Raw genomic sequence first — 12,299 nt, 5'->3', positions numbered from 1 at the left:
ACTTTCTAATATGGCAATGATGGGCTTCTACCCTTGTAAAAAGAATCAGGGAAACAGTTCAGTATCAGTGGCCCTTCTCCTGTGACGATTGAGATGTTATAGAAAGAAGATGACAATATGCTTGTATACTAGGTCCACATTTAATTCTATGTGTGTGTGAGTAACCAGCCACTGAAAACATATTTCCAACATGGCTTTATGCCTCCATTACATGAATATGCTTAGTAAATTGGTTCACAGATTTATTCTCTTTTTTACTTCTTTTCGTAAAAGATGAACGATGTCGTTCCTAAGACAGGTAGCGTATTAGAATTTAGATTTTTGTCAGTGGACATTTTAAACAAAACCAGAAGACAATGGCTTGAATCTCTGTAAAGCTTTGGAGTTGGTTTGTGAGAGAAGAGTACAGGCAGAGCTATAAATATTCCATGTCAGTACTGGACCTGGCTGGCTTTTGCCTGTTCCCAGACCACTGCTCAGCAACTAGGATGACGACTAAATTCTGTGTGTCAAAACACCAGCTCTCTCTGCAACAGCTGTCACCAAGCTGTTAGTATGTCTGCATGCCCAGATCTAGACAGTTCATCCAGTCATCCTCTAGACCACCATTTCAGGGAGAAGTAGGGAGGACTGGGGAATGTTGCATCTCTGCTGACTATGTGTTTGACCCTCAAGTGTCTGGGCGAATGGTTCTTCAAGCTCAGCTCATCTTTGTAAAGGCCATGATGAGGACAGTGGATAATAAAGGCCATGATGAGGATATCCTGGGCATAATATGAAGAAGCCATATGCTTTGGAAATCGCTTGTGTCATCATTTTGGCTTAAGATTTAGTAGCTTAGGGTCACATCAGATGTGATAATGAAGACGCTCTGAACACCATGTTTTATTCATTCCACAATATGTATTGACCTGCAGAAGGCACAGTGTACGTAACAGGAGTAACCACCACTCACGGCTATCTTACATTTGGCCAAATATAGGACTATGTGCTTTGCTACTTGGTGTCATTTAATCCATGAATAATAGATGGTGAACTTTCTTTTCACTTAAAGAATTACATTATGGTGGGGCCGGTGAGATGACTCAGAAGGCAAAGGAATTTGCTACACAAAGCCTTGCAACCTGAGTTCAACACCCCTCTCCCTAAATCCATGTAAATATGGACAGAGGGAACTGACTCCAAAAAGATATCCTCTGACCTCCTAAGAGGCACCATGGCATGTGTTCCCTCACACACACACACACACACACACACACACACACACACACACACGCAGCCATTCTCTCTCCCTCTCTTCCTCTCCGTCCCCCTCTCCCTCCCTTTCCCTGCCCCTCTCCTTCTTCCTCTCTCCCTCCCCCTCTCCCTCTTTCTCCCACATGCTTTCTCACACACATTATTGTTACATTAGTAATAATGATGAGTAAATTATTTTAATTAAAGAATTATATAAAGTAAATACGAACAAAGAACAGTCATCTGAAAATGTTGTCATGAAACCCCTTAATTTGTACTCTAAAAAGTATAAGAAGGAAGGAAGCTGACAGAGTGGTTGTTAGGAGCTCTCTCTCTCTCTCTCTCTCTCCCTCCCTCCCTCCCTCCCTCCCTCCCTCCCTCCCTCCCCTCATCCCATCAGGTAGATCGATAGAATCTCTGACATGTCATTTTCCTCCCATCAAGTTAACTAGATTCCATGTTTCTGGATTTCCTGAGTGTGTAAAACCGCTAGATTCTAAAATAAAAACGTAAGGCATCCACTCCACTCCCACAATCCTGCAGTTCATGGGAGAAGACATATGTGTGCAGCCAACATGAGCACAAACTCAAGGATAATCCTGATCTAAATGTAGTGGCGCTTCAGACAGAAGTGGGTGAGTCACTCTGACTCTGGGTGAGGAAATCTTCTCGGAATAGGTGCTGTTTTGGTTGATCACTAAAGATAAGTCACATTTACACTTCCAAACAAAGGAGAAGGGGTTCCAAAGAAAAAGGAAACACAAGCAGAGGCCCGGAAGGCTATGACACACCCAGGGCATAGCATTGCTGTGGAAGGAGATGCTAATTGAAAAGGCGTTGTAACACAGAGGTAAAGGGGATGAGTACTGCTGTAAGTATACAATCAGCATCTCTTTCAGGTGCATGGTTGGCTATGTGAATGCCAGCTTGTCTGTGTTCCGAATTTCTGACTTTGAAAATCGGTCGGAGCCAGAGTCTGATGGCAGTGAGTTCTCAGGAACCCCTCTGAAGTACTGCAGGTGAGTGTGAACCTCACCACGCTTTCTGCTAAGTTCGCATGGCTCTAGCATGGGAAGCTTTTGCTGACAGGCCTTCTGGCTGAGTGTTTTTAAAGCAGTGGTTCTCATAATCAAAATATACAGTATAAAAAAATATGTTTCCAGTAAAAGAAAAAACACCCAGTGTTTGGGCAGAAAATATATTAAAATTTTTTGTTGGGTATATACATGGTTGGTGTACAAATGAAGTTCTAGCAAACCAAAGGTAAATATAATTTATATTCCCTGCCCAAGAAAAATATGCTTCAGAGAGAATAAAGGTAATTAAAACCTTCATGGAACATGTCAGAACAATATAGATTATGTCTCATTTGGTTAATTTTTTTAATAAAAATTAAATAATACAAAAATAAAGCAGTGTTTCTCAGTCCTGAGGGTATTAATCATCACCTGCTGATGTTTTAATTTGTATTAGTTTTTTATTTGAGAATGTTGTCCAGTATAATTTGATCACATTCATCCCCATTTCTCTCCGCACCCGATTTTGTGTCCTTTTTAAAAATTGTTAGCTTGTTAAGCCCACGTGTTCTTGGATATGTGGCGTTCCACTGGAGCATGGTGGACCATGTTCCAATAGAGCTACATTCTTAAAGAAAACCGACTGTCCATCCAGCAGACAGCCACTGCCAATAGCTTCTCACTCAAGGTCTGGACTTCATGCTCACTTTCCCTATCCACGCTAGTATTTTGTCTGGTTTGAGCTTCCATAGGTCTGTCACAATCACTGTGAATTCATTTGTGCAACTGCCTTGCTCTATCCAGAAAACATGTTTCCTTAGAGTTACTCACGATCTCTGACCTTCAGAGTCTTTCCACCCTGGTCCACAGTGATCCCTGAGCTTTGGGGGGAGGGGAGTAATATACATGTCCCATTTAAAATGGATCGAGCACTCTACAGTATCCTATTCTCTGAATCATCTCTAGTTGTCAGTCTCCGTGTTTCTTTTATCTGGGCTCAGAAATGCACTAAACTATAGGTATCAGTTTAATACTATCCCCATTTAGTCCCCATGGTAGTAGGTTCTCCCCGAGGGACTATGGCCTATCTAGCCACATGTTCTTGGCCATATAACAGAGCCAGTATGAATTTCAGCTTGCGAAGCAGGCCTTAATTCCAATCAGAAAGTGGCTGGTTACTCCCGTGACTTTATATCATTATTGTACCAGTGAACATGTCTTACCAGGTCAGATATTATTGTAGCCCAAAGAGTTCACAGCTGGATAAGAGTAATCATCAGTTCACTCTTCCAGCAGTGTACAGAGCACCTCTCAGCACTGTTGGGATGAAGTCAGTACCAGCTTGCTGAATCCATGTTCAATGACTCAAATATTTGGTGCCATTAGCAATAGGGTCTTACTGTAAAGTTCCCGGAGGGTAACTGAGAGCATTGATAGTAGCCTGTAATCTATGGGACCTCACTGGGCATTAGCTCAATAAAGGGTAATTCCTGCCTGGAACTGGTATTTTTATTTGTTAAATGGTAAGTATTCTTTTAACTTAAAAGCCATTTACTAGACTGAGATATAGGACAGGTGTTGGAGTACTTGTGCATAAATGAAACCCTGGGTTCCATCTCCAGCAACACAAAAACTAGGTAGGGTGACATAGACCTGAATGCCAGCACTCTGAAGGTAGAGGCAGGAGAGTCAGATGTTCAAGGCATCTTTGGTTACACCTTGAGTTCGAGGCCAACCTATCTAAAAAGAAAAGAAAAGAAAAAAAAAAGGCTTACTTCTAAAACCTTTTTGTTATTTAAAAATATAAAAGTTTAGTTTTGGTTGTGAGCCCAAAGATTGTGACCCTTTAATGGCTGAGCCAAGGGAGAAGGATAGTGTGAGGGGGGAGACCAGGAGAGGGGCAGTGATTGGGACGTAAAATGAATGAATAAATAAATAAATGGAAAAATAAAAATAAAGTATAGAACACTTTTCAGCTTTTGCTTCCTGTTTCATAAGTCTGGCTGTGCTACATAATGAAATAAAAGTACCTTTCACAATGACTAATACTAATGGGGTTTATATCTTCATTCATTTAAATTGTGATCATTTTGCTTAATGTTTTTATTTTTTTCTGAAATACCATTCTCATCTTTCTTTAAGGTCTTCAATTGCAAGAGAAATACATACACATATGTGTAAAATACATATATACATTCCTCATAGAAAAGGCAGTGTTAGAATTCTTTTTCACTGATATGTCACGTGACGTACCTGAGTTGGCTCTCAGCCTGAAAACATCTGAACATGTTGTTAAATTTTTAAAACACCTTCTCAAGTGGATCAGTGACCTAGAAGGAAATAGTTTCCTAAAGGCAAAACCAAATGGATGAGGAGCCTAAAATACACAAGAGTACAATGATCAACTTCTACCCTAAGAGGAGCTGCTCAACTGGGTAGACTTACGCTTTGTTTCAAAGGCTTCCCATGGTCTGAAGCTGAAACAAAATAGAGAATGGGCAAGCCTATTCTAAACATATGCAACATAAAACAACTATAATATAACCACACTATATAACTATACAGTAGTGAAAATAAAGAAGAGGCAGGCAACATAACAGAAAATAAGAAAGCAAGCTTCAGAAGACTTGGGAAGACTTTGTGGGTTGGAGAGATAGGTCAGTGGAAAAGAATATATACTACTCTCAGGACCTGGAACTCCATCTCTAGTGTATCTGACGCCCTCTATGGACTTTGTGGGCTCATGAATTCACACATATGTATTCACACACTAAATAAAATAAAATAAAATCTTAAAGGTATAATATCCTTACATCAAGCTCAAATGCAAACAAAAGTAAACAGTATAACAGCCTCACAAACATATGTATTTGTTACTTTTCTGTTGCCATGATAAAAGATAATTAAAACTTATAAAAGACTTCATTTTGGCTTAAGGTTCCAAAGGGAAAGTACATAATGCTGGGAAGACAAGGCAGCAGGCAACAGGAACAAGAAGCTGGCTGATCACGTCTTAGCCATGCACAGGAACCAGAGAAAGAAGTTAGGAGGTGGGAAAAGACTATAAACCATCAAAGCCCACCCCAGTGACACACCTCCTCTAGCAAGGCTCTACCTCCTAAAGCTTCCATAACATCCCCAAACAGCCCACCCACTGGGACCAGTTATTCAAATACACAGTCCTAGGAGAGACATTTCTCCTTCAAACTGCCACTGCATGTGTCAATGATAAAAATGGAATGCAACAAAAGAAATGCAAGGGATGAGGAAGTGTCAAATAAACAAGTTAACTAAGGAGACTTAAAACAAACCTATACGTTTAGTCATAAATTGGGAATTACGGTTAGGACAATTCTATGTGCTTAAGGATCACAATAACGTTCCATGTAGATGCAAAAATGAAAAAACAGTCCAGAATCTTTTGAAGGAATAATAATAAAAGAGATTTATCTTATGCTAAGACACAATATATAGTGAGTAATTAATATGGAAGTGCCATGGTAGTGGAAATAGAAAATTACATAAAATAAAGGATTCAAAGATATAATACATAATAACTAAGGTACAATTCACAGGAAATCAAAATATTTAAGTGCTGCTTATATTAAATGCGAAGGAGAGAAAGTAGGCATGGTTTTACTTATGAAAACCCAATGCTGAGAATAAAACTAAGAACAAACAAGATCGTTGTCCTGAAAATTAGAATTTCTATAACGTTTCGGGGCGTCTGGGAATGCCAGCAAGACATCTTGATACCCCTGCCCCTGTGTTGGCAAGGAGATGGTGAGCTATTCTTTCACAGTTTAAAAAAATGGGAATAAATTAACTATAGCTGATGCTAGGAAAACCATATTTCCAGTGACGACATCTATGTCTTGAGAAATAAAGGCAGATTTAAGGGTACATTTCAGCCCAAAGGGTATGTTCCACTGAAACCAGTACAGAGAACAGGCAGCCAGTCACTTGACAACTAAATAATCCCACTTTAAAAGCCGAGCAACAGGGCTGAGGTAGATCTCAGGGCCAGAGCCCAGAGCCCAGTGCTTGTCATAAGGAATTCCTGGGTTCAGTTCCTAGCACCAAAACAAAAATAAGGCAGAAACAGCATCTGAGTGTGACCAGTTTTCCAACTTAAGGCTATAGGACAGGTTTTGTAGGGTCCAGGCTAGGTAAAGGCATAACTCAGGGCATTTGCAGCAATAATCTGCAAATCTAGAGTAGAAAAGGGAATCCAAAAGACTAAAGAAGACAGACAGACAGACAGACAGAACCTAAGTTTATTGATATAGATAACTATGCCCAAGCAAAAATCTGTAAATTTTGTTGTGAATACTGATATGAAAAAAATTTATAGAGTCAAAGAAGATGAGACTGCAAAAAAATTTGAAGTCTAGACTGTTTAAAAATATAGTTTTGTCTAATAATCATAAGTACAATAAGGGGTAGTTGTATTTTTCTTCTAGAATATCTACTTGGAATATTTCTGAAATACTAGTGCCTAAAAATGAGCAGAGGGATAACATGATCTCTGGTTATCAAGTAGCTTGGGAAAAGCAAATAGAGGTTAGGGAAATCTCCACACACTTTCAGTCCTGAAGAAAGTTCTTCCTCCTGGGATTCCATGCATAATTGTTGGACCTACGCTAGGTCAGATGAATGACTACATATTAGACAGTAGAAATTTCAGTGCTCTGTCTGATCCCTATTACCATTTGGAGGCATCCAACCATTCACTCAATTTCAGCACAAAATATTCATTATCAAGATTCCTCTAGTGATAAAAGCTTTATGGTATATTATCATACATACCCAAAGACTAACAATAATAATTACTATGATGATTTCGATAGTGATAATGGTGACCTCTAATAGTATTTCAAGTACTTGATATATTTCAAACATCTTCTTTATAGCAACTTATTTGGGATCATCTGTAGATCAATACTGATCCTAAGGTTAGAGGTCAGGCTCCACTTTTTACCAAAATCTAAAACAAATCATAATTTTTATCAGACAATGGAATTCAGTGCTTCTCTACAGAAGACATGTTTAAACAACCAATACATCCAGATCGTTCTAAATGCATGAAAACTTTATGACACTGGGGACACTTTTCAATAGGGACATTAGTGATGGTGATAGCAGCAATGAGTTGTACTTGTGTAGTTCAAAGTTTCCAGGATGATGCCTGCCTCCACATAGGTGTTCAACAAACACATATGCAGCTCAATGTCAATTCAAATGTTAGAGGCTGGGGGCCAGGTAGGAAGGACTCGTTAATGGCAGGCAGCAGAAATCCCATGTAAATTGATATGCACAAAAGAGAAATTTGTAGTTTAAGGCAGTTGGCAGCATCAAGAAGCCACAGGAAGTTTCTTTTAAAATGAAAGTGCTAAGAGTTGGATAGAGTCAGCAGAATATTCTCTGTTCCAGTTCGGTTTTTTTTTCCCTCTAATATGTTGTCTCCCTCCCTTCCTCCCTCCCTCCCTCCCTCCCTCCCTCCCTCCCTCCCTGCTACTCCATCTATTTTGTGGTAGCCCCTAGCATTTCCATGGACTTAGTGGTAATTCACTTAATAGTAGTTCTAACAAGCATCCTGGTGATGAATCTTCAGAATTCCCAGAGAAGAAGAGAGATTATTTTACAAAAAGAAAAAATGCTGGACAAAGTGACAGATGTCTAGCTTAGAGAAAGGGTTTTTTTTTTCCTTCAACATTTGTTCAACTTGTGTATAAAGACTTCATGGTGAAGTTGGAAGAGACTTGAGGACCTGGAGAACCAGGGTAGGGATACAACCTTCTTGTGTGTTTCTAGATATCGAGACTACCGGGACCCTCCTCACTCTTTGGCACCCTATGGCTACACACTGCAGTTCTGGCATGTTCTCGCAGCTCGGCTGGCTTTTATCATTGTGTTTGAGGTGAGTTTTCTCAAACAGTTTCTTTATTTCCTTTGGCATAATGAAGTCACTTGGAGTAACACGTAAAAGGGTGACAGAGACTTCCAGCACCAGGATGGACTTTCTAAAGCACCATGGCCATATAATGTAGCCTCACTTTCATCTTTTTCCTTAATTGAAACATTCAAGTTTTCTGGGTAATGTTTCAAGGTCTCTTAGTAACCAAGCAGGAATCCTAGGCCCTACATTTAATATTCTAGGGCCATGATTCAGAATCTTTAAGAGACATGGTTTTCCCATCCCTGCTTCCAGAGGTGCTGAGATATTGTTTGTGATGTCCTTGCTCTGAGATGGTGCAGGAGGTTCTCCCAGACGATCTGGAAGACATTGAGCATGATGATCCTCCTGTTGCCTCTGTGTGCATCACCGTGGCAGTACCTAAAGAGTCAAAGAGACTTAGGAAATATAGTCTTCCTGGCAATTGCCTGTATTATGTTTTTGGTTAAAATGTACCACCTATTTTCTTTGGGGCTTTTAGGAAATTTTGTATCCTATAGATCCACTTATAAAGTCAACTCCATCTCTTGTCACATATATTGGAACCAGTTTCGTGAAAACCAGAGATACCTCTTTTTGTACTAGAAGTGTCTTAAAACTTTGAGACAACTCTAGCATCGTTTTGACCCATCAATCCAGACAGCCAAGGGAAGATGATATTAAGCTCTTATGTTCTGAAAATAAACTAATTGATGCCTAAGTCCCTGTGTTTAGACATCTTTGCAATAACTGTGTGCGTGCACATGTATACCAATGCCAATGTGAATGTGTAGCCTTCGGGAGGTGGGGGCAACTTCTTACTGCAGTCAGTTCTTTCCTTCTACCTTCTGGGGGATGGAATTCAGTTTGCCAGGCTTGGTGGTAAGGATCTTTAACGCAGTGAGCCATCTGCAGTCCCTCTTTAAAGAGGAAATGTTTCCCATGTGTGGTAGTACAGGCCTTTAATCCCAACACTAATGGTGCAGAGACAGGGAGATCTCTGAGTTTTAGGTCAGTCTGGTCAACATAGAGATTTCTGAACCAAGGAGACCCTGTCTATAAATAAATAAGAAACAGATATATTTAACCTAGCCTGGTCTTACATTTTTTCAAACTAAATAAAAAGGGTACTTTCAAGTTGGCTCAATGGGTAAAGAGTTTGCAGGCAAATATGAGAGCTTGCATTTGGATGCTCAGTAACAATGTAAAAATAAGGAGAGGTGGGACATGACTGTAATGGCAGCCCAAGGAGACATGAAGACAGGTAAGTTCCAGGAGCTCACTGACCAATCACTCTGTCCCAAACGGTAAGCTCCAGTCTCAATGAGAGACCTGTCAATCAAATCTAAGATGAAATATTATGGAGAAAGACTCCCAACATGCAGAGAACTGGCAGCCTCTGCACGCATACACACTAACAAGCACATCTGTAAACACATATGTGGACACACACTCATGCACACACATGCATGCACACCATACATTAAAAAAAAAAAGGATAGCATTAAGCTACTGAGTGGCTTCCCATTTAGAACTTTCCATACCCTTTCTGTATATTGTTGTTAACTATCTAAAGAACTAGAAAGATACAGAAAAACCTCTTGACTGGCAGAATTTTGTGCAGGCTGTGTGTCACTGAGTTCGTTTTAAATCAATGGAGAATCCTTATCGCTATCCTTCAGCACAGCTTTATAGTGATTAAAGTAGTTTAGAATTATAAAGACTCTTAATCATACTGTCATCTGGTAATTCACCAGTCATCAGAACATAGACAGACCAAAGTGACTGTGACTTTAGAGTTCCAGCCATTCACATTTCAGGTAATAAATATGTGACACCCAAAGAGAGAACCTTTCTTCTCCAAATGACCATTTCCCCAGGCCCTTGGGTGACTCTTACTGGGTTTTGCAAACACTTAGCAATCTACACAGAATCTTCAAACTAATTCTAATTTTAATAGTGTGACTGGTTTGTGCAGGTTAAGTGGCCTATGCTCAGGTCGTCTCCTGAGCAATGAAAGCTGCTGAGTCAGGATTTGCTCCTGGGTTTCTGTTTTCCTGGTCTTCTTTGCTTTGAGTGTCTCTCCTCAGCTGGCCCTTAGCCCCTGGTCCTCCTCTCTAGATGGTGTCAACAAACCAAGTTCAGTTCTCACCTACCCTTTGTCCTTTCAGTGCATGCCTCCTCCAGCCTTTTCCTACTCCCCCCACATCCCAGGTCCCAACCCCTCCTTCTGATTCTGCTGTGTTTTTCTGTTGTGTTTTTAGCACCTCGTGTTTTGTATAAAGCACCTCATTTCCTATCTGATACCAGACCTCCCGAAAGATCTAAGGGACCGGATGAGGAGAGAGAAGTACTTGATCCAGGAGATGATGTATGAGGCTGAGCTGGAGCGCCTCCAGAAAGAACGGAAGGAGAGGAAGAAGAACGGAAAAGCACATCACAATGAGTGGCCATGACAAGGTAGGTGACCATTGTGCCCAAGGGGAAGCCACATCCAGGTCAGGTGCAGAGCAGATGCTTCAAACACCCAGAAACAGAGTATAGAGTGTTTGCTAACAAGGGTCAAAATAAGTTACTTAGATGCTTCCAAAACCAGCTAATCACTGCAACTAAATCCTTCCTCCCACGTGGCCTGGCTACCTTCTCCTTCCCTGCCAGATTCTGGCCTGGAGACAGGGTCTTTATATGTTTGCCTAGGTAAGCTACACCTTCCTCTTCTTTCTGCTCTAGCTAGGTTGTTCTCCTTCTATCCCCAGTACAAGTATCCCCTCCTCTTGGTCAAAGTCTGTATCTCCCCTCCCCAATAGCCAACATCCCTCTATCACACACTCACATCTTTCCAGCTGGCTTTTTGTATCACACCACCCCTTCTGAGGTTTTCTAGCCCTCTCAGCCCATTCAGACTTAACGTCTCTGGTCCCTACCATCAGCAATGTGATAAATAAGAGATAAATATCAATTTATATTGTTCCATCAGTGGTCCTCAACAGCTTTCAGGCTTTCTCAACACAGTAGTAAGCTCACTAGGGAAAGCTGTGTGGATTAAAATTCTAATTCTTCCAACTAGTTAGTGTGAGGCCTGTGGAACCTAATAAGGGTACATTCAATTAATAAACGTCAGATAGAGTGAAGCCTTATATGTTGCATGAAAACTCAACAAAGCCACCACACATCCTGGCCAATAGGAAAAGCTCTGAATCTTCCTAGTCAGTTACCAGTTGTATGATGTCAGACCCGTCACCTAGCTTCTCTGGGCCTTCATTTCCTCTATAATGTGTTACTTATAGTCCGTGAGACTAATATTATGGCAGGAGGGGAATCCTTTGGCCTTTTGTGTTCTGTCTTAGTCAGGGTCTCTATTCCTGCACAAACATCATGACCAAGAAGCAAGCTGGGGAAGAAAGGGTTTATTCGGCTTACACTTCCATACTGCTGTTCATCACCAAAGGAAGTCAGGACTGGAACTCAGGCAGGTCAGGAAGCAGGAGCTGATGCAGAGGCCATGGAGGGATGTTCCTTATTAGCTTGCCTCTCTGGCTTGCTCAGCCTGCTCTCTTATAGAATCCAAGACAGCCAGCCCAGAGATGGTCCCACCCACAAGGGGCCCTTCCCCCTTGATCACTAATTGAGAAAATGCCTTACAGTTGTATCTCATGGAGGCATTTCCTCAACTGAAGATCCTTTCTCTGTGGTAACTCCAGCTGTGTCAAGTTGACACAAAACTAGCCAGTACATGTTCCTTAACATTTTTCTTCATTATTTGAGCAAAAACTTTGAGGCTTTTTTTTTTTCAAATTCTACCTCCAAAGGAAAAATGAGATACAGATAAAAGGAACTCCCTGTTGGCTAATTGTAACAGTATCTGCAGAGATGCATATTGTCGATGGTAAAGTTGCATCAACCTCGATGCACGTTGACAGCCGGGCAGGTTATTATGACTTTGACAGGAGGCTGAATGTGGGGGAAATAAGATAGAACTAAATCCTGCAGGACTCAGCACCTGAACCCCCACCCCAGACTTAGGTTCCATAACAAACGAAATAATTCTGCCATTTCCAATGACTGCTCTCTGGCTGTGCCTGGGGGTAAATTACAAACTTGTTGGTCTACCT

The 12,299-nt window shown here is 40.9% G+C and overlaps 1 protein-coding gene across 10 annotated transcripts in view; it reads left to right on the top strand.

Annotated features, from left to right (window-relative positions):
- The window catches only part of Ano4 (anoctamin 4), a 396,274-nt gene that overhangs the window by 382,369 nt on the left and 1,606 nt on the right, over positions 1-12,299 (top strand). For all 10 annotated transcript variants that reach the window (XR_003948705.1, NR_102339.1, XM_006513757.4 and 7 more), the window contains 3 exons: positions 2,136-2,255; positions 8,067-8,172; positions 10,452-10,647. Coding sequence is in view for 8 of the 10 variants with exons in the window: in XM_006513757.4 (XP_006513820.1) it covers positions 2,136-2,255; positions 8,067-8,172; positions 10,452-10,643 (418 nt within the window). In the remaining 2 variants the exon portion in view is untranslated. The remainder of the gene's footprint in view (positions 1-2,135; positions 2,256-8,066; positions 8,173-10,451; positions 10,648-12,299) is intronic.

This window comes from Mus musculus, chromosome 10 (assembly GCF_000001635.26).
Source record: "Mus musculus strain C57BL/6J chromosome 10, GRCm38.p6 C57BL/6J".
Lineage (NCBI taxonomy): Eukaryota > Metazoa > Chordata > Mammalia > Rodentia > Muridae > Mus > Mus musculus.
The sequence above is the reverse complement of the archived record's forward strand: the minus strand, read 5'-3'. Positions and strand labels throughout refer to the sequence as shown.